The sequence below is a fragment of the Alligator sinensis genome, unplaced genomic scaffold (genome assembly GCF_000455745.1).
Source record: "Alligator sinensis unplaced genomic scaffold, ASM45574v1 scaffold421_1, whole genome shotgun sequence".
Lineage (NCBI taxonomy): Eukaryota > Metazoa > Chordata > Crocodylia > Alligatoridae > Alligator > Alligator sinensis.
In genome coordinates, this window is record NW_005841871.1 from 4,614,767 (window position 1) to 4,637,563 (window position 22,797).

General features: G+C 43.9%; 1 protein-coding gene across 1 annotated transcript in view; it reads right to left on the minus strand.

Annotated features, from left to right (window-relative positions):
• The window catches only part of STK32B (serine/threonine kinase 32B), a 170,505-nt gene that overhangs the window by 56,541 nt on the left and 91,167 nt on the right, over window positions 1-22,797 (minus strand). Inside the window, exon 7 of the mRNA XM_006017036.1 lies at window positions 5,062-5,165. Within this exon, the coding sequence (XP_006017098.1) occupies window positions 5,062-5,165 (104 nt within the window). The remainder of the gene's footprint in view (window positions 1-5,061; window positions 5,166-22,797) is intronic.

Below are 22,797 nucleotides of genomic sequence, written 5' to 3' on the forward strand. Positions count from 1 at the left end.
GTGTCTGTTCAGATATTGAAAATTTCCAAGGACAGCGATTCCACAACTAGGTAGTCTCTTCCAATGCCTGACCACTGTCATAGTCAGAGAGTTCTTCCTAATCTCCAACCTAAATTTCTCCATCTTGTCCTGGTCATTCTGGATCCTAGCCCTACCCTCCATATTGTCTGCAACTCCTCTCAACTTGGTATCATAAACAAATTTGCTAAGCATGCATTCAATCCCACTGTCCAAATCATTAATGAGGATATTAAACAATGCTGGAGCTAGGACAGACTTCTGGGGAGCACCACTTGATACTTCCTCCCAACTAGACATGGAACCATTGATAACTGCTCATTGAGCATGATGACCCTATCAGTTTTGTCTCTACCTTATGGTACTTTAATTTAGTCTGTGTTTCCCTAGTTTGTTCATGAGAATGCCATGGAAGACAGCATCAAAAGCCTTGCTCAGGTAAAGGTGTATTACAACCACTGCTCTCCCATCAACCACAGAGACTGTTAGAGGGAAAATCATAGAAGGAAATCAGATTGGCCAGGCATGACTTGCTCTTGGTGAATCCATGCTGGCTGTTCCTGATCACATTGTTTTCCTCTAAGTGCTTCACAATGGATTCCTTGAGGACCTGCTCCATTATCTTTCCAGGTATTGAGGTTAGACTGATTGGTGTGGCAATTCCCCATATCCTCCTTGTTCCCTTTCTTAAAGATGAGCAGTATGAATGCCATGTTGAATCATTTGGGACCTCTCCCAACCTCCATGATTTCTGAAAGAAGATACTTAATGGCTCAGAAATTACCTCAGCTAATTATTTTAGTACCCTAGAGTATATCCCATATGGCCCTGTTGACTTGACAGCATCTAGCTTCTCTGAATAAGCCATAACCTGTTCTGCCATTACTCTAGGCTGTTTGACTCTGCCCATATCTTTGCTGCCAACTGTGCTTGTCATCTGATAGTTGCCCCTGTTTGTAAAGGCTGAAGTAAAAAGGCTTTGGTTTTGTGAGAAGCCCAGCTCAAACACTGTGGGCACTTTTACATGTGCTCCAGGGGTAGGGGGAGTGGGGTGGCACTTTAATTAAAGTGTCTCTAAGAGCCGCTCTAATTAAAGTTCCGCCTCATCTCCTGTATGCGCATCCCATGCTTAAAATGGTGGTGGAGGCACCTGAACTAAAGCTTGTTTGATGAGCTTTGGTTCAAGCGCCCCTGTCACCATTTTTAAGCATAGGGACTCCGATACACAAGACACAGGAGGCTCCTGGAGCATCTGCTCTGAGTTCCAGCGCGTTGAAGCAGCTTCGGCATCCATGTACAGGTGCCCCGTATGCTGCATCTCACCAACAATTTTCATGGAAAGCTGCAAATGTGGTTGGATAATCACTCCAACTTACCATGCTCTGCCATTATGTCCAGAACCATCTTCTTTTGTTTGTGCAATGCTACCAAATCCATCCACTGATTTCACAGAACAAGGGCAGTTCTTGCTATTTGAATTAAACTGGGAAAATATAGTTTATCTGTAATTAATAATGCCCATGACATCTGACCCTTCTCCCTTCCATATTTCCAGTGTTCTTTAAACTGTAACTAGGTTGAGACTCTCCTTAACAATGCCATGAAAAAACCAAAAAGCTTGTTAATATGTCTCTTGCACCACAGATGTATTGTCTGGCTTTTCTACTAATTTTTTTATACAAATGTTATTTAGAATTTTCTGAGATAAATCTACAACACTAAAATAAGCCTTTAGAACAACCTCTTGGCTCATCTGACAATTAAATATGCTGATATTAACTTAAATAAACATGTAAGACTAAAGAATGTTTATTCTTATAATTTTACAGGAGGTTAATCACACAGCAAGAGGTCTTCCACACCACTTAACCTGCCATGGGGTTAGGGCCAAGGACAGAGAAACTACACAGAGGGTTTCCCAAAAGTAGTAGGTCCTGATATGTCAAAGTAGTGGTCTCTACAGTGGATGCTGAGGGAGAAGCTACTTGATCCATTACTGGATTTATAATTACTCTTAGATTGCACCATCCTTTTTGCAAACACAAATAATTCTAGGCTGAAATTATCCTAGTTAACTGCCCCACAACTGGGGCTGTGCAAAGAACAAAATTTCCATTTAACAAGAATTTCAACATTTCAATATCTAGCTTCATTCTAAATCAGAATGAAAAACGAAATAAAAAAGATATTCATGAAGGTAAATTAAAAATAAAATGATTTTGTTTTGGTTTTGACTTTTAAAAAGGTATAGAAACATAATACAACATATACAAAATGAAATGAAAAGGCATAAATAGATTTTAAAAAATCAAAAATATTCTGTCCTGAAAATGTCAAACTGGAACAGGTTAGCCTTCTTTTTTTGACAATTTCCCTGCAGTTTTCTTCTGAAATGAAAGTCTGACAAAATAAAAACAATTTTATGAAGCATTTCAACTTTGATGGAACTACATATTCTCACAGGGTATAGTTCCGTCAAGGTTTTTCTGTCCTCCCTACTTCCTGACATATTATCCCTGTAAAATAGTTAACTAGACACCTGACATCAGCTCTTCATCACTTGAAATCCTTAAATTAAGACTGGATGTCTTTCTAAAAGACATGCTCTGGTATAACCAGTATAACTTGGGCTCAATGCAATAAGTACTGAGTGAAATATTACTGCCCCTGTTAAACAAAGGATCGTATCAGATAATCTTAATAGTCCCTTCTGGCCTTATATTTACTAATTACCTCTAATTATTAATTACTATAGAAGTCAGCCATTTTTTAAAATCAGGCCCTAATTATTCATTCAAATTAAATTTTAATTTCTAGGTCTGTAAGAGCATTCATAGTAGATTCATGGTGGGGGTAAATTTTTGAACAACAAATCATTCAGATAGGAAGGAAGATCTTATACTGAAGCACTGAAAGAGATCTCGATTCAGCTCCTGGTTCTGCCACTTATCTCCTCTATGACCTTGAATACAAAGTGCTGAAACAACTAGGTGTGTAGTGCTACTCATGCACATAAAGTAGGGGTGTCAAACTCACCTGACCCACTGGCTGGATGAATGGCTCAAGGTCAGTTCATGGGACAGAATGGGCCCACAGACCAACTCTGCATGGTGGATCAAGAACACAGGGCCAGTCTAGCATGGGCATCAACATGCAGCATGCATCTGGACCAGCTCTGCATACTGTATACAGCATGCTGCTTCCATCCCAGACTGGTCCTGCATACAGCACGTGGCAGGTGGGTCCACTCCAAGACCCATGGGCAGCACCACAGGCTGGATGATAGAACTTCCAGGGCCTGATCCAGCCCATAGACTGTATCTTTCAGCATGTCCTTAAGAGGGTCAAAGTGTTTTGTGCATTGGGGTCAAAGTGTTTTCTGTTGAACATTTTGCTGAAGCGCTTGCAGAATCAAACACTTCATCTCTGTGAACCTTAATTTCCCATTGATAGAAGGGGGATAACAATCCTTGATTTTGCCAAACATTTTCCATCTTCTATAATTAGACTAGTTCTTCAAGTCAGAGCCTGACTTATATTACATGTTTATAACTGTTTACCATTATAGAGACTTGACCTCTATTTCAGCCTCCTTATGCTATATACTGTATTTACTTAAATCTAAATAGTACTGGCCCAGGGCAGGTGGCAGCTCAGTTCTGGCTTTGGCCCTGAGTTTGAGGCTGAACCTGGGGCTGAGCCACCACCTGTCCTAGGCTGCAATGGTCCATTTGGTGGGGGAGGGGGCCTGCAGTTGGGTAGAGGCATGAGGAGACTGCAAGGTGGGCGGAGGAAACTCCAGCCTCCCCCCCTCTGCTACTTGCCCCCCATGCCTGTGCCTGCTGCCCCACCTTGTGTCTCTCCTGCCCCCTGTTCTCCTTTGCAGCCTATACCCCCACTTTCTGTTCCCTTCCCGCAGGTGTCACATCTGCTCTGTTGCTGCTTCCCCCTGGCTGGGCTGGGTTGAGGCTTCACTATTTCTGACTACAACTACATCAAGAGGTTAAGGAAGGGTGGGCAGAAAGTAGTGGGGCAGACTTTAGTGGGGAGCGGGGGTGGTGGAGCAGGGAGTGTGGGGGCAGGTACAGGCAATGGGGCAAGGTATGAAGGCAGGCAGCAGGGGCAGACACAGACATGGAGGAGCAGGTGGAAGGGGGGCATGGCAAGGGGCAGACAGCTGCAGGGCAGGAACTGGTGGGACAGGCACATGGGGCAGGGGTCTGGCCCCTTGCCCTATAGCAGTGGTGGGGGGCACGAATTTAAGATGGCCTTCTGCTAATTAGCTTCTAACCATGAAAATAAGAACAATTTTATAATTTTCCATGTATAGGATCTAATTATTGGGGGTTATGTTAATTTTGAAGTCATATTGGATTCAAGTAAATACAGTAATATCAATATGGACATAAAACAAGAGCTATGTGAAAATGTATTCAAAGTACTGTTTTCCATGGGGAAGGGTAAGTATTTAACACTATCCTGTTCAAGTCCCTTGGAACCAAAATGGAATGGAGTTTTCCATTATCTTCTGAAAAATGTCCAGGAATGTTAATTTTTCACTAAGCTTATCCTCATAGTTGATTAAACAAGACATGAGTGTTCTAGCAAATAAACATTTCAGTGGCCTGAGATGTTTTGTTACCTCTTCTAGGTTTCACCAAGTGAGTGTAAAATATGATAAAAAATAGTATTTCATTTTTATATTGAAAAAACACACTTATTTCCAAGTCAGTACATTTAAGTATTAAGGATTCAGTCTTATAACCTTCATTTATCAGTTCCATGATCAAAGGCCATTGGAGTAGGCCTGTGAGGGTTCCTATCCAAGATCATTTGTTACAAACTGTGATGACATTGTGTGAAGCTAGATGAAACCTATTCAAAGCAGAATTTAAAACTGGGAAAGCTTCCCCAATATCAAGATTGCATTACAAACCCAGATCTCAGGTTGCATTCACCTGAAGTTCAGTAGTAAAGCCACACAGATGAGATAGTTGTTCTGCAAACAAAATAGATAAATAAAGCCAAAACCAACAATCTTACCCAACCCCGGAGTAATTCATATGCTGTAATTCCCAGTGACCACCAGTCTACAGGGTATGAGTATCCTGGGCCTCCATCCATGAAAGCCTGGAACACTTCTGGGGCTATAATAAATAAATCGAATCAAATCAAAACAATTATATGTTATGTGGATTGTTAGTAAAAGATTTCACTTGGGGAGAAAAATAAATAGGTATGCAGTTAGTTGAAATTAAGCACACACTGACTGTGCCCAGGCAGAATTCTCCAGAGTGCAACTTAAGTGATTAGTTTAACTAGAAACGAGATATTTTGCATGCCACATGGCACCATACATATTTCTTGGACCATCATGGTTATTACAACACTCTAACCCTACTCAAGGCAGCATAATATTTGGGCTGTACTTCTTTCTTTACTTGTACAGTCCTGTTTCATCAAGTAGTTCCTAGAAGTAGAGTTTATACAAAACTGGGGTAAATTAGCACATATTCTTACAGCTGAATGGCTGCTAGTATCTACATAAATTGCTGAAATCTAGCCGAGTTATCTCTGTTCTACACAGCCATCTGGTGTCTAGACATACCTTATGTTGCCCAATAGATAAACTTACTATCATATTTTTATGGTCTCTATTGAAAGTATTTTTTTTATTTGGTATTTAACAGCATACCAAACTCAGGGCCAGCATACCAGCATAAGGATGGATTACTAAATGCTGTATGTACATTCCTATCCTGAAATAGTGTTTGCTCAATGGAAACATGGTATTACCAGCCCCTGCCACCCAATGGCAAGGTTCTGTAACAGCACCTGCTGCCACAGTTGCCATAAAGAGTCAGCCCTCTCTGTGACCTGGGCACCAGTGCAACCTATATTGGTGTACAAAACTGATGTAGGTTGCAGAAATGTAGCAAGGTGTACGTGCCTAGAGGAGGGGTGGAGTGGGGCAGGAATTATGCTGAGCACTGGAGACTGGGGGGGGGGGGGGGGGGGGGGGGGGTGCATTTTACTCAGTGTAAGATACGAGATCTAAAAGTTATACAAATATAACTTTTGAAATGTGTATTAATGAAGGTGGCAGAGGGAGAGAAAGAAGGGTCTTACCTCCCCAGTGCTACCTCCCCAGTGCTCCTCACTCAGGCTGCAGCTGCTGTAAGAGTGCAGGCTTGGGCTGCTGTCACTGAGGACCAGGAAGTGGTGCAGACTCCCTGGTGGGGGCTGCTTATAGTGCTCTGTTTGCCCCCTGCCCCATCTCTTCCTTCCTGTGCCTTCCATGGCAAAGCCTGGTGGGGTGGGAGGGAGCAGGGTGGCAGGCCATCTTTGTACCTCATGCCCCCCGCCAAGATGGGAATGTTCCTGCCCAGCTCCTATGGCTGGGCTGTGCAGGGCTGTGCTTATCATGGCAAAGACTCTTAGTGGAGGGGGCTGTAATGGCATCCCTTCCAAGCCAGTGCCGGGGGCTGGTGCCTGTTTGCCCCTTCTAGTTAAGCTACTGTTAGGTTGTAGAGCTATTAAAGTATGATATATCCAAGCCTAAATGTATCCTTACAACAAGGCAGGCAAAAATATCATCAGTAACTGTGAAAATACCCAATTATACATTCTAAACAATCAAGGGATTTAAAAAAATCTACAGTAAAAATACAGTCAGTGTCTAAAGCATGGTTTGAGATCCATGACTTGAAAGGCTTTGCTGATATGGGGAAGTATATCAGGAATATATTTGCTACTTAATGCCTGGAAAGTAAACACAACTAAACATCTCAAATTCATGCACACACATCCAGGATTTTATAACAGCACTAGTCAATTGCCCATCATGAATGACAGAGTGTTTCAGGGACTGTTGACATGACCCAGCCCCCCTCCCCCTTCGGGCCCAGCCATGTAAACCAGGGGCGGGCAATTATTTTGGGTGGAGGGCTGCTTACCGAGTTTTGGCAAGCTGTCCAGGGCCACATGGGTAGCCCTGCCCGCTGGCAAATGCCCCACTCCCTGGTAGCCATCTTGTAACCAGAAGCCCCACCCCCTAAAGCCTGACCTTTGCCAGACATCCCTCCCCTTGTCCCCAGAAGTAGTCCTTTCAGCACAGCGTTTTGCCATCCTGGAACCAGAAAAATACCAAATTATATTCTAAAAAGGAAACATCTACAGTATTAATTAATTTAAATTAAAAACATAATTTTGTCCAGATTTACATGTGTTTGTATAGTGCACATAGAGATGATCTCGTAATAGCTTAAAATGAAGTCTTATTCTTGTATGTTGTGGAGGGTGGGTATAGGTTTGTGGGGGGCTATGGGTGTGTGTGGGTATATGGGGTGAGGAAGCGTGTAGGGGTGTGTGTGGATATGTGGGATGTGGGTGGGTGTGGGGGGTTTGTAGCGGGATGTGTGTGTGGGGGGAGGGTGCACACACACCCACACCTATACACCCACACTCTGCCCTGCCTGTACACACACACACACACACACACACACACACACACTCTGCCCCTAACCACACTCTGCCCCTGCCTGCACCCCCCCCACACACTCTGCCCCTAATCCCCCCCCCAAACAGCATGGCTCTGTGCCATCTGGTCCAGTGATAGTGCAGCTGGGAGCCATGTGGTGCTGGAGCAGGGCTGGGGCAGGAAGCAGGGAATGGATGGGGGTGGGCAGGCTGGGATCACTGTCTTGCTGAGGGCTCCCTGTGGGTCCTACTGTCCCTAGCTCCTGTCAGCTTTGACAGGCATCCCGGAGCAAGTAAATATTAAACCCTAACGGCTCTCTCCACCTCTGCCTCCATCTCCCTGGCTGGGGAGGCGGAGCCTGCCCAGCCAATCACTGCCAGTCCTCTCAGGGGAGCATACACACTTGATCAAAAGCGTTACAGACATCCAGACAGACAGACTAAGCCCTTTATTATATTAGAATGGCCTTAAACTAATTAATTTTAAATGTATTAATGTTAAGGTGTTAATTGGATATAAATGTTGACACTGATCCAATAATCTGTGAAGACCTGTCTTGATTGGAAATGAAACCACTATCTAAAAAATGATAAGCTCCAGAGAAATAACTTCCTCACAAAAAAGCCTTTGATTTCTTTCATACTTATATGTGGCTACTAAGCTCCAGAAAAGGAAAAAAATAAATCTGTTAAAAATACTTTTGTAGCTGTTTAAGAAAACTATCTTTCTATAAGATATGAAAGGAAAAGACTAGACAATCAGGTTTTTCCAATCATTTCACAGTATGATCTCAGTAGATTCACTGGAAACACCATATTCTTTGCGGATTTTTTGAACAATACTATCACCAAGTATAGCAAGATGTTGGATTGCAATTACCAGGTGACTTTCTATGGGTATCATACTGAGACTAATGCACTACATTACCATCTGATTACCATCTCATCACTTACAATAACACAGTAATGTGCATGCAGTAACAAATGACCCACTATACACCTAGTTCACATTGGCAGTTTGGGATTTTACTATTTAAAGAACCCGATTCCACTAAATATAATGCATTCATTACAAAGAAGTCTGGGGCTTTGGTACTGTTACTTGTGGCACCACACTGACCTGGATTAAAATTTCCCTTAAAGATCTATATGTATTATTCTTATTTTTTGTTTGCATATATCATAATTCCTTATGAAATAAATGGCTAGAATGAATCAGATCTTTATTGCTTATATCCGTTAAGGAAAGCAAGGCAACCTTCACAAAGGAAAGGAAAGAAAAGAAAAGAATATATATACATGCCTAATGTGTGGCTTAAGTGGAATTTAGTTGCCTAAGTCCAAAGCGCCTGTCCTGAAGACCCTGCTCACCTGCTTCCCTCCAGGCTCCCATCTGAGTTGCCTCAGTTCTTGACTTAAAAAGTCTCCAGGTAGCTAGAACTGCACATCTGAAGATACCCAGAACTGCATCGATCTTGTCAGTGCTGAGCAACTCAGCACCTAGTCTGGTGGTATTCAACCTTTTTTGAACTCCAGGCATCCTTCCATAACTTTTATGGATTGAGTGACACCTCATTTAAAAAAACAAACAAACTGCTGTATTTTCTTGTATACAACAAGCACGTTTAAAAAAAAACAAAAACAACCCAAAACCCAGAAAGTTGCATTATATGGGAGAAATACGGCAAGAGCAGTTTCTGCCACTTACTGGGCAAAAGTGAAAGCAAAATCTGCACAGACTCACAGGGTGCAGAGAAAAGTGACAATTTTTGCCCAGTCTGGACACAGAAAGCCACCTATAGCTGTAACCAAACACAAGTGTACGACTGCAGACAGCTTAAAAATGGCCGATTGGGTGAAAATCTGACCCCTCATTGCATTAGGTATCATATAAAGATGTTTCAAAATGTAGCGTCTTCTGTAACTTGTGTCCATGCTGGCTCAAGCCTGCCACTGTTTTCAGAATGAGATGGAAAAAGGGAACAGAGGGAGTTTATTCTGGGGGTTATTCAGCTCTTCTGGGGGGCAAGTCCAATTCACCGACTCCACCCTTCAGCACCAGCTGGGGAGCCCCAAGAATAAGCTCCATCCACTGCATTTCCCCCTCCCATTCTGAAAACAGCTAGCATTGGCAAAGTGCTATGACCTTTGCTATGGGAATCTGGCTGCAAGCTCCCAGCCCTCAGCTAGATTCCCCTCCCCCCTGGAACCAACAGTAAACTTCTGTTAGGTCTGTGGTAATGCTATAACTCAGAAGGCTTTGCTGAAAATGTTCTGTGTTACAGCTGGGAACTGCACTTCTGTCTGCACCCACAGGGATCAGAACAATACAAAGGTTCCTCAGCTGCTCCTACTCAGTTACTTCAAAGAATTTTCTACTTCATTCGGCCTTTCAAAAACAGGGCATGGGGCATGCTGTACATAAGAAAATACAGCAATTTTTATTACCTCCTTACAAGGGGCCAGATGGAAGGGAGAGGAAAAGCAGAAGGATGGAGTATATGTTTACCTTCTTGCACAGGGCAGTAAGTGGAGGAGGAAGGAGGAGGAGGAGGAGGAGGGGAAGCTAGGGATAACAGGTGTGTGCTTATCTCCTCGCTCCTTGAAGTATCCTTCAAAGAATGTGGCATCCCAGAGTGCTGCAGCACCTGGGTTGAGAATCATGGACCTAATTCAACTGGAGTCCAAAAATTAGACTTTTCTCCCTATAATTTCCCTGAGGGGCTTGATCTGATAGCACAAACAATCTGGTAGAATTGGGCTCTATACTAAATATATGAATATATTCTTTAAAAACTCAGCCACAGTTGTACTCCTCTTCATCAAATAACCCAATGGTTAGAGCACTCCTTCATGAAGTGAAATATTAAGTTCACACTCTGCTTCTGCCTGATAGGATTCAAATTCACATCTCCTATATTCCTGAAGCACTATGCAGTAGCTCCATTTTGGAGTCCTTTGCCATTCAAACTGGTGTCAAGCAGGGTTGTATGATTGCACCAGTTTTGTTGTCCATTTTACTTGCGGTCATCGAGATGCTCATCCATGACCACCTGCCACATGGCATCAGCATTGAGTATAGGATGGATGGGAACCTTTTCAATCTTTCCCACCTCCTTGCCAAAACCAAAGTTATTTCAGCCTCGATTGTAGAACTTCAGTATGCTGATGATTGTGCTGTTGTTGCATCTACTGAGAAGGACCTAAAAATGACCCTTAACCACTTTTATCAACCTGGGGACTGACCCTTAACACTGGAAAAACAAAGGTGCTTCACCAGCCTGCTCCAGGGCCAATCAACCCCCCACTCTCCCCCTGGGCAAAGATCCTCATTAATGGACAGGAGCTGGAGAATGGTGATTACTTTGCATACCATGGCAGCCATCTTTCAAACAAAGCCAGCATCAATGATCCAATGTGCCAGCTCTGCCTTTGGAAGACTGAATCATTGATGGTGTGTTCAATGATCACAACATCAGGACTTGAGCAAAACTCCTACTATACAAGACTGTAGTAATCCCAACTCTTCTCTATGGCTGTGAAGCTTGAGTGACCTACAAGGACCATCTGAAAAGCCTGGAACACCATCACCAGTGCTACCTTTGGAAAATCCGGAGGATCATCACACAAATTCCAGTGTGCTCACTGATGCTAACACTAGCAGTATGGAAGTGTTGATTATTTAACATCAGTTGCAGTGGATAGGGCATTGTGGATGCATGTCTGAAGTACATTTACCAAAACAACTGTTATACTTGCAAATCAACAAAGGACACATAGGGGCCAGAGAAAATGCTTTAAGGACACCCTCAAGGCTAACATTAAGAAGTGTGGCATTTATACCACAAACTGGGAAAAACTAGCCCAGGACACAGCTACATGGTGACACCTTGTGAGAGAAGGCACAGCTTACTTTGAGGAAAACCATGTCACCCTGGAGGCAGAAAAATGACAAAAAATGAAGGAAAGGAAACAACACTGAGAAATCTGTGGTCTGACCCTCCCTTTAACCACCATCTGAGGTGTTAGCCAGAGAATCTGTGGCTCTAGAATTGGCCTTCTTAGCCATCAAGGCTAGGGACAGACTTTCAAAAAGCCTGATCCTGAATTGATTCAATCTTTGCAGGTTAGTCTAACCTGGTTAGGCTGAATCAGTTTGCAACTGCAAAGATATCCCCGAAATGCAGCCTCATGCCTGCAGTGGCTCAGACTAGAAGCTGGGGGGTGCTAGAGCAGCCCTCCCTTCCCTTCTTCAGTGCTGAGCTGAGGGGGTGTGGCCAGGCCCCAGCAGGATGCTCTGATTAGGGAGGGGTCCCCCCCCCACACCTGAGCAGCCCAGCAGGGAATTGATAGCACAGTGTTTATCACCTGTAACTCAATGTTTATTACCCCATTAAGAAAACAATAGAGGAACATTACCAGTTACCACCGGTTTATTCTGCCTTTGCCCCGTCTGCCACAGCATGGACCGTAGCTAGCATGTGGTCTGCTAGCTAATGCTGAGAGGTGTCTGTGTAAGGCAGAGGGGGCGGCAATAATCCCTGCTTAGCAGGGAGTGGGGGAGGGGAGGCGGGAAGCAGGGGGAGCCAGGCAGACACCTATTGTCTCTGCCGAGCTCCAGCCAGGGAGCAGAGGGGAGTGGCCAGAGAGCCCTGCCCAGCCCAGAGAGCATGCTGGGATGCTGGGGGAGTCTGGTTTAACTTAAACCAGCAAGGGGTCTGGGACAGATGTTACATAAAACAATTTGACCCAAATCAGTTAAGTCTGATACTACATTCAACCAGGATTATCTCAAACTGGTTTCAGCCATTTTCAAACTGGTTTATGTGAACTGAACATCTGTTCTGTTACAGGTTTAAACCAGTTTCTGATCACTTAAACCAGTGAAATGTCTGTCCTTAGCCCAACAGACTCATTTACAACCCTTTACTTGACCTGTAGGACTGGTCATCCTCAACCATGAGGGACTGCTGCAACTGGTGACTAGCCACCAGGCTCAAAGCTATTCTGGGGCAGGAGTATTTTCTGTCCCTCTTATTGGAGCTATATTAGTATTAAGAGAATTCAAGATTCACTGGGCTCACAAGCAGGTAAAAATGCTTTTTTAGCCACTTGGTTGAGAAATGCCTTTGTTCTGAACTGCTCTGTTCTAACAACTGCTTATGCATTATTCATTTAATAGTCATTGGATAAAATACAGAAACAGTGCTAGAGACAGAACCTAGAAAATAAGACCCCTCCCCACACTTCCACCTAAATGCCCTAACCACCTGGCAACACAGTCACTAGCCTGTTCTCTCTGGCCCAAAGCATCATAAATTCATTTTTTTCAGGATGGTATACCTTGAACAAGAAGGGTGGAGAGTACTCAGTTACCTCAAATCAGCAGATAGCCTGATGAGTGGGCACTCTAGTGGGTGGGAAATGTGGGATTGAATTTCTACAGGCTGAGAATATTAAACTCAAGTCTTGCTCCATTCAGAACTGTTGAGGCCTCATCTGAAGTACTGTATCCAGTTTTGGACCCCACACTTCGAGAAAGAAGGGGACAGATTAGAAAGAATCCAGCAGACTGAAAAAATTATTAGATGCCCAGGAAAGCATGATGTATGAGGAAAGGCTGAAAAAAATAAGAGTTATTTGGTCTGGACAAGAGAAAACTGATGGGGGATTTGATAACAGTCTTCAAATACCTGAAAGACATCTGAAGTGGTTCGGGACAGCTGTTTCTTTATAGCTGTAGAAGGCAGAACTAGGAGCAATGGTCTCAAGTTGCAACAGAGGAAATATAGTTGGGAGATTAGGAGGAACTTTCTGACAATGGGGGTGGTCTAGTAATGGAACAGGTTACCTAGAGAGGTTGTGGAAAGTCCATCCCTGGAAATGTTCAGGAACAAGTTGTACAGACACTTCTTGACTGAGATGCTTTAGTCAGAGATGATCCCTCCTTGAGCTGGACTAGATAACCTCATGAAGTTCCTTCCAGCTCTACCTTCCTATAATCCTATGATCCAAGTCCCCTGATTCTAACTGGGGTGCTGTAACCACTTGGCTGGATTTAAGAAACACCACTGGACTCACTATCTCCTAGTGGCTCATTCTCAGTGGCTATATCCTAAACAAATTGATTGTTTTAAATTTTATTGTAAGGTACCCCCCATGTTGCACTGTATCAGGAACTTGGGCATCTAACTCACGGTACTGGATTCCACTACTGAAACATTGACAAGTTAGGCCCATAAAGTTAGGCTACCCAGGTTCTCTCATGGATCCAGCCCAGAGTGATCATTCATATACATAAGATTACTTCTTAGGCCCAAATTACCTGGCTGCACTGGCATGGTACAGATCCCACTATTTAATATGCTGCTTTACTGCAATAGGTTTGGGGACCCCTGATAAACTTCTGTGGGGTAGAACTGATAGGGCTCTCTTGATGTAACGTTTGCAGCTGTCTGAGAATTCTGTAACACTGCCAAACTGGTGAAGGGCTTTTTTCCTTAAGTTGTTGACTGAGTTATTTACTTTTTATTTTATTTGTTGGTTCTGAAACAAGCAGTGAACAATGTCATCTTATCCCTGAATTTAGCCTATCAGCACGATGTGCTTTGAGTTGCAGCACTGAGCCCATTGTTTGTTTGGTTTTCAGGTTTATTAAAAACTGTTCTGTTCTCTCACCTTAAGATGGTGACAGCATTCTCACATTAGAAAACAGACATTTAGGCTTCCATTTTTTAAAGCACATAAGCTGCTTTTCCCTGCTTTAATGGTATTTGTTCTCTGTTCAGATCAACTTTGTATTTCAATAGGTTGAGTGATGGTTTTAGTATTTAAGCAGCTGCTATACAAGATAAGAAGAGGCTAACTTAAAAGTCCGGTGTCACTCACAGCAAGTTACATGCAGTAGTGTTTTACATAAAAAGTGAAATATTAGCTCCACTTTAGTTTAAAAATAGTTTTTGTTTCTGATTCATCAAATTGCTTGCCACAGTCTCTATTTTAAGTATATGCTTAAGTCTCATAACCATAAAATCATATAAAATTAGGGTTGGAAGGGACCTCTAGTCCAATGCCCTGCTCAAAGCAAGACCATCTCCAACTAGATCATCCCAGCGAAAACTTTATCTAGCCAGGTCTTTAAAAGCTCCAAGGATGGAGATTCCACCAACTCTCTGGATAACCTGTTCTAGTCCTTTACTACCCTCCTAGTAGGAAAATTCTTCCTAATATCTAACCTAAATTTCCTTTGCTGCAACTTGAGACAATTGCTCCTTGTTCTGTCACCTGCCACCACTGAGAACAGTCTAGCTCCATCCTCTTTTGATCCCCCCTTTAGATAGTTGAAGGCCACTATTAAATCCCCACTCAGTCTTGTCTTCTCCAGACTAAACAGGCCCAGTTCTCTCAGCCTCTCTTCATAAGTCACGTGCCCCTGAACCATTTTTGTCACCCTCTGCTGGACTCTATCCAATCTGTCCACATCCTTTCTGTAGTGGGGGAAGGGGGGGCAAACCTGAACACAGTACTCCAGATGGCCTCACCAGTGCAGAATAGAGGAGAATAATCACTTCTCCGGACCTACTGGCAACACATCTACCAAAGCAGTCCAGTATACGATTAGCCTTCTCGGCAACAAGGGCACACTGCTGGCTTATATTCAGCTTATTGTTCACTGTACATGATGCTCCAGCCAGTTTTCTATCCACCTTGTAGTCCATTCACCCAACCCGTACTTCCTTAGCTTGCCTGCAAGAATGTTATGGGAGACCATATAAAAAACCTTGCTAAAATCAAGGTATATCACATCCATTGGTCTCCCCGCATCCACAGAGCCAGTCATCTCATCATAGAAGGCAATCAGGTTCGTCAGGGATGACTTGCCCTCGGTGAATCCATGCTGAGAGATCTGGGTTTCTGAGAGGTGGAAAAATGCATCTTTTCTCCTTTCAAAGAGAAAAACATGGGAAACAGCGGTTTTCCCCTTGCATGCTGGGCAGAGCTCCAACCTGCAAAGGGCTGCTTGGGGCTGGGGGAATGGGACACAGGGTGATCAGGCAGGGGGTGCTATGCGCATGGGCACATGCAAATGGCAGCTGGGAACTGTAGAGACCAGCTCCCACAGGTGAGTCTGGTGGGGGGCAGGTTGAGGCCCCCACAGTGAGGGAGGGAGTGAATGAGTGAGTGGGGCTGGGCTGGGGGTGCTGCTCTGCTGGGGCTGTGCATGGGGCCAAAGGCCAGAATGCATGGCCGGGGGGACAGCAGGGGGACTGGCTCTCTGCCACTGTGTGCACTCCTGGAGAGGAGGGCATGGGGGAGCATATACCCCCCAGATTTGTGTGGGAGCAGGGGAGGATGCAGGCTGCCTTCTGCAGGCTCAGGGCTCCACACCCTACCTCCATGGTCCAGTAGATGGAACCTGGCAAGCAGGGCAAAGCAGGGCAGGGAGGCTTGGTGCTGCTGCTAGGAGCCCTATGTTGTGCTCCCCATGGCTGCCAGGTGGGTAGGGGGTGCCTCTCCATAGTAGCACAGCTGGCAGGGACCTCCTCACAGTGGCACTAAGCCTGCCCATTCCACTCTGCCCTGCCCACCCTCCCACTGTGGAGGCCCCGAGGGCAGCAGGGTGGGGAGCCCTGAGTCTGCAGTGGGCAGCCCACACCTGCCATAGGCTTTGCTCTGGCCTGTGGGGAAAGTGGCAGGGGGAGCCGGGCTTCACGCTCCACTCTGACCATAGCAGCTGCTGCCTCCTATAGGTAGCAGCTGGAGGGAGGGTGCTGCTGGGGCATCAGGGGGCTGTGGGCCCTGGCCCTGGTCTCATAGCCTTGGCAACTGGGGACCTCCTCTGGCAGTGCTGCGGGAGCAGGAGGCTGCAGGTCATGAGTGAGGGGCACTACCAGGGCTGGTGGGGTAGGCAACTGTGGGTGGGGAGTGAGGTGCACCAACAGGGCCCAGGGGGCTGTGGCCTGGGAAGGAGCTGGGGCAAGGCCAGGAGCTGGGGAGTGGGGAGTGAGGGGCACTGGCAGGGCTGGGGGGTTGTGGGAGCTGTGGCTTGGGAGTGAGGGGCAACGGCATGGGCAGGAGCAGGGCACTGGCATATCAGGGCTGCTCAGTGCCAAAAAACTGGGGTGGGGAGCAGGGGGAGATGGGGAGACAGCTGCACCTGGTCCCGCCTGGTGACTGAGTGGACAGGGAGAGATCTGATTTTCTATGATAAGAAAAACAAAATCAAACACCAAAATATATAGGTATTTAGAATGTATTTTATTTTAATGATATATATATATATATATATATATATATATATATAGTGGCATTCCATTTTAATTGTGGAAAAATGCAGATGATGGGTTTTTAAGTCAGAGAACCTGCAGTTTTTAAACAGAGAAAACCAGGATCCTTGCTCATAACATGCATTTTATGTGCCTTACTGTTTCTCTGAATTGAGATCTCAGGTTCATATGATAAAATCGTATCTGTCATAACCCTCACAATTTGTAGATTGAAGACAACACCCCCTCTTGCCCAATTTGGACCCTGGAAGGATATTATCTGACAAAAAGGAAATGAATTTACATTAAAAAACTCTGAAGAGAGCTGTGGGCTATACATATGTGGAATAATGAATACTTAGCACACTTTGCTGTATTTCACCAGGAGAAACAGTTCATGAGGACAAATTTGGGGTACAAAATCTTTGAGCTAAAAGCCAGTTAAAATAAAATAAAATAAAATAAAACGGTCATCTAAAGCTATTAAAACAGGAGTTCTCTACCTGTTTAGACTCAAGGCACCCCTTTTTAAATTTAAGGCACCCTTCAGAAAATGTCAGTGCTAAGCTTTCACTCATTTTTCAATAAGGAAAAGTAATAGAGTAATTCCTTTGTTGCAAAGAACTCAAGAAGACCAAAAGTTGTCAGACTGTTTTTCACATTATGGATAGTACTGAATAAGTCATCAACAAAACCTAAATAAAATACTGAAAAATACAAGCATTTCATGGTTTACATAGGGTTCCAATTATCATTTTCTTCCCTCAGCTCTTGCCATTCCTATAATATTTTTTAAATGTTATGCAAATTAATTTCACTTTTGAAAAATATCAACTCAGTGAGAGTTACAAGGGTTCAGCACTTCTGGAAATCAAGGCCAAAGTCAATTATCAACGATAGGTACACTTGTGAAGATAAGCACTTTTGCAAATGCAGATCTCAGATCGGAAAATCTTTACTCAACTGGACTCCAATGATGTTATCTTTTAAAATCAAACAATGTTCCACTTAAAGCTGAAAGCACTTGGGAACATGAAGTGGTAACTGAATCCAAATAGGACCAAGATGAATGCTTGTTCCTAGTTACGAAGTCTGTGCTGAGTTAAAAATTATAATGACAAGGATGTTTACCTAACTGGTATGATAATGAAAAGAAAAAAAAAAGTTTAACTTCAAAAAGACTCTCCAACTAAAAAAATCTTAATTTCTTTCTGCTACACCTCTTCTCTTTTTCTCTTAACATACTTTCAATCTTTTCTCTTATTATTCCTATGTTTGCTTTTTTAAACCTGACATAAGATAACGTGTTTGATTGCTAAATGAAGTCTACTTGAATATAATCCAGGGTGCCCCAAATACATTTTCCGAGTTAATCTTTATGAATGACTTTATAAACGTGTAAAACAGAACTTCCTCTTCTGGGGTTCCATATTTTCAATTTTTGCAGCTGTATCTTTTTGGAAAACAAAGAACTATTATGCTATATCACTGCAATGTCCTTTGTATCTGAATTTATAAATGCAGAATTTTAAGGTAGGTAAGTTCAGTTTGTTTAAAATTTCCCAAATCTATCTACATTAATGTTCTGTGTTGACAACTGCTTATTTTGTGTATTTAGAGCCTGTGTTTATTTTGTGAAATATATACGTAATTTCTAATAAATTAATTCAGAGCTTTCTGCAGTTGATACAGCAGTGAAACTAATTATGTTTTGGCATCATGACAACAATGATGCAGTTCATAGCTCATGGTTATTATGATATATGTGTGGTTTTGTAAATAGGAAAAACAGCACTATTTTTTGCTTAAGTTACATGTATGTGGTTTTGTATGTGGCAAAAAAGCATGATACTTACTGTTAATTCTGTCCCCCAATTGTCACAACTCCTCAGTATTCAATAGCGCCATAGATATACTTGCAATAAAAGGAAGATCAATTTCTCTGTATGATTGTTGTATAATCTTCTTTCAAAATGTTGTATAATCTTCTTTAAATTAATCTTCCAAATGTTCTATAATCTTATTTAACTGGTATCTTTGTTATAAAAGACATTATACATAGGTCAAAATATTTCAAGAGAAGTGACCTGAAGTCCTCTGAGATCTTATAGCATCCACTGAAGTCAATGGCCAAACTGTAAATGTTAAGCACCTCTTTAAGTCATTTTATTAGACATCTAAATATGGATTTAGATGCTTAGCTTTAGACACGCAGGCTTCACACAAATGTTACAGCTATAGGTTTGTGGGGGGGGTTAGATCAGATGAAAAATGGCTCCCTGATCTAAGGGAAGTCAGGTAGGGGGTTGGGTGGGAGAGGGGAGCTAGTAGGGTCATGGGATTTTAGGGGATGGGGGGACTATGAAGAGTTGGTGGGGTTTGGGAGGGGTTGGCAGAATTTGGGGGGTAGCAGGATCTTCAGGGTCCATGGACGGGGAGAGGTTGGGGGGATTGTGGGAGGGAGGGCTTGGTGGGATTAGAGAGGCTTTCCTATCCTGCCAAACTCCCTAGCTCCTGCCCGAAATGCTGCTGAACTGCCCCCAATCCTGCAAAGCACTCCTGAGGCTGGTTTTGCTGGCATTCACCAGTCATGAGAGCCAAGTATGTCAGGGTGGAGGGAGGGGTGGGCAGACTGAAGGGCTGGCAGCTTCACAGGGAGGTTGGGGGGATTGGGAGGTCTGTTGGCTCCATGGGAGGGTTGGTGGGGCTCTCTCCCCCTCAAGACCAGGAGGTATTTTTAGAACCCACCTGACCCACCCCAAACTCAGATGAACAAATGCCCCTGTAACAGAGAGCTGAGGACTGTGTGCTACTTTAAGAGAGAAAGGGCCTAGGGGGAGCCTCAGGTGGGGAGAGGCTGCAGGAAAGCAAGTGGCTTGAGTAAATAGGACCTATGAGTGCTTACTGCAGAGCTAGCTGTTCTGCAGAAGCACAGTAGGGTGATGCCTGCATGAGTAGTAGGAAGGTTATTGCAGGGTTTGAACCCAGCAGGGGAGACTAGGCATGGCCACAGGTAGGCTACTGTGGAAGCCAGGCAGTGGATCAAAAACAAGGGGCACCTGAAGACAGCCCCATAGAGTCATCTGGCCAGAGGGGTGGGGCTCTGGGCATATAAACCCTAACCTAGCACCAAGGCAAGGCAGCCTGGTCCTGCAAGCTGTAAAGGAAGGAGTTCTAGCCAGGAAACTTTAAGGGAATGCCTGATGGACTGCTGAGCTGTCCTGGGACTACCAGTGAGACTCTGAGAGCTTACATGGCTATAACCTAGAGTTGAGGGGTTATGTTGTTACTAGAGATGATGGAAAAGTTTTCCTTCTTAAAGGAGTAGTGTGTGGTTTTCTCTTTTATTGATGTTGGTAGGCCCAGAAGGGAGAGTTTGTTATAGCTGGGAAGCTTATCTTTTGGTTACAGTTCATACACCACTGGTTTGGGATGGGGCTGTGAGGGGTGACTTTGGAGGTCCCATTAGTACCCTAGGGGCACATGATTGCCTTAAGCCCTCTTGGGGGCAGCCTCAAGGCAGAACAGGGGCTGCTCAGAGCTAGGCAGAGGGGGACCACAGAACCCAGGGTGCAGAGCTGAGCAGAGGAGCCCAGCACCAAAGAAGGGCAAAGACAGGAGGCAGGGGGCCTGGTGTACAGGGGCCAGGAGTCCAGTGCCCAGGAGAGGCAGAGACAGGGGATGGGCCCTGTGCTCAAGACAGCAATACTAGAGCTGGTGCCTAGAAGCCAGTGGGCCTGGGCTAGAAAAGGAATGGAGGCCACAGAAAAGGAATGGAGGCCAAGAAGACTGAAGCCCCACCGGAAGAGTGATGATATAATGACTCTTGTGAGGCATGGGGTGTGGTGTAAGGAAGGATGGAGTCACGCAGTGAGCCCTTAAGGCTTAGGTGTCCTGGGGGCATTGACAGGCTGAGGGTGCTCAAGTAGCTGAAGGGTGGAATCAAGGCTAGCAGTGCAGGAGGGACTTGTTGGCTAGTGGAAAAAAGTAAAACTTGCTCTAGGACTCTCAAGATAGCCTCTCTTTCTATACAATAAGTACATCAAGGCATGGTGGGTGAAAAGGTGAGGGTGGGCAGAGTGGGGCATGGGTTACAGGGCATGGGTTACCCTTGGCCTGCAACATGCTACAGCACCCTCCCCAACCATGAACCAACCCCCCCTGACCCCACCTGCCCCTCCCCCCACCCTGACTTACTTCCATCATCTCCTGGTACCAGCGAACCCTTTTAAAACTGGCACTGAGAGTGGCTTGTATGATCAGGGTGGTTTGCTGGGCACAGAAGGGAGGTGTTGGATGGTTTGGGGAGGTGGTGCTGTCCACCTAGGAGTGAGGGGAGGCACCGTGGAGCTAAAAATAGCTTAGTGCCAGGGGAGGAGTAAGAAAAGCTCAGCTCCAGGGATGAGGCCAGTTAGATCAACCAGCCATCCCTGATCTAACTTTAGTGCACCTCCAAGGTACACTTAATTGATATTGGGTGGGCCACTTTTTTGACCAATCTGACCTTCCTAGAACTTCTATACAATTTGCACTTGGATTGACCTAACAAGGGATCCAAGTGTAGGATCTGCATATGGGCAAGCTAAAGTAGATTGGGTGGCCTCCCTTTAACCTCCCTGAATATCTGTATGTATGCTCAGATTTGAAACTGTTGACCATGATTGCTTAATCTGTTTGAGGCTTGTCAGTGAAAGTGGCTGGTCCAGAAAATAGCTGTCACCTATGGTATATACTGGTTTAATCATGAAGGTACTTAGCAAAGTAAATTTATTAAATCAGGGCCTTGTAGTGGGTCTGATATGAGCCTCAAATGTTGCTGATAAGAAGGATTTATTTTTTTGATGAATTGATTCAGTTTCATTCTTTTAATAACCGAATCAAAGAGACTGGTTTGCCTGCCTAGCACCATATTTCAAATTAACTAGTTTTGATTAGGGAAGCTTTGGGAGGTTTGCAGTAGAGCTATTTCATACTTGGAAGAGTCTGTGTGGTTTCTTATAGGACTCCTTTGAATCTTTGCAAAAAATAAGTGAGACACATTAAGAAATCAATATAAGGAGGCAGTGCAGACCTCTTCAAATGACCTTGTTTTTCTTCTAATGAACCTCTTTGCTTGCAATTTCTGTAAGTAATAATGATAGCACTGCAAGGAAATTACTGAAGATTAATTACTGGCCAGGAGAAGTTGATTATTTCAGATGCATTTGAGTACTGGTAACCTGAGCCGGTCATTAACTCTTATGAAATGCCTTGTACTGAGGTTATAATTGCTATTACAAGTTGAAATGAATTAAAAAAAATATCATAGCTGTATGCCCTCTTATTTTATGCTTGACAGAGTTTGAATTTGTATGTATAAACCATCAATTTGTAATTGCTAGAGCATAACAAGGTGGTAAGTAACAGCCAAACTGAGTTTCTCAAAAACAAATCATGACTAACCAACCTTATTTCCTTCTATGTCAAGGTAATTGGTCTTGTAGATTGGGGGTGGAGCAGTCTTCAATGGTATTTTCATACCTAAACTGAGAAAATATCACCTAAATGAAATTATTAGAAGGTTGCTGCATAACTGATTGCATAGCAATGCTTGAGGAGTACTCATCAACAGCTCAATGGAAGGAGATATCAGCTGAGGTTCCCCAGGGGTGTGCCCAGGGAAATGGAGGGGAATACAATGAGTCTTCAGTTTCTTTTTTAATTCAGACAACAGAATTGAATGTGCATGTATTACATTTGTGAATGACAGGAAACACAAATTGAAGACACTTTAGAGAACACGATTGAGATTTATAGTGACCTCAATAAATTGGAAAAATTAATCTGATATAAACAGGATGGAATTCAACATGGACAAGTAAAAAAAGCCACACTTAAGAAGGCAAAGTACTTTGGGTAGATGTGATATCTTTTATTAGCCCAACTAAATAGTTGGAAAAAAGTTTTCTGCAAACTTCCAGGCACAAATACCCTTCGTCAGGCAGAGGGAGACTCTGCTGGTATTATGTGTTCTCCTATGCCTGATGAAGGGTAT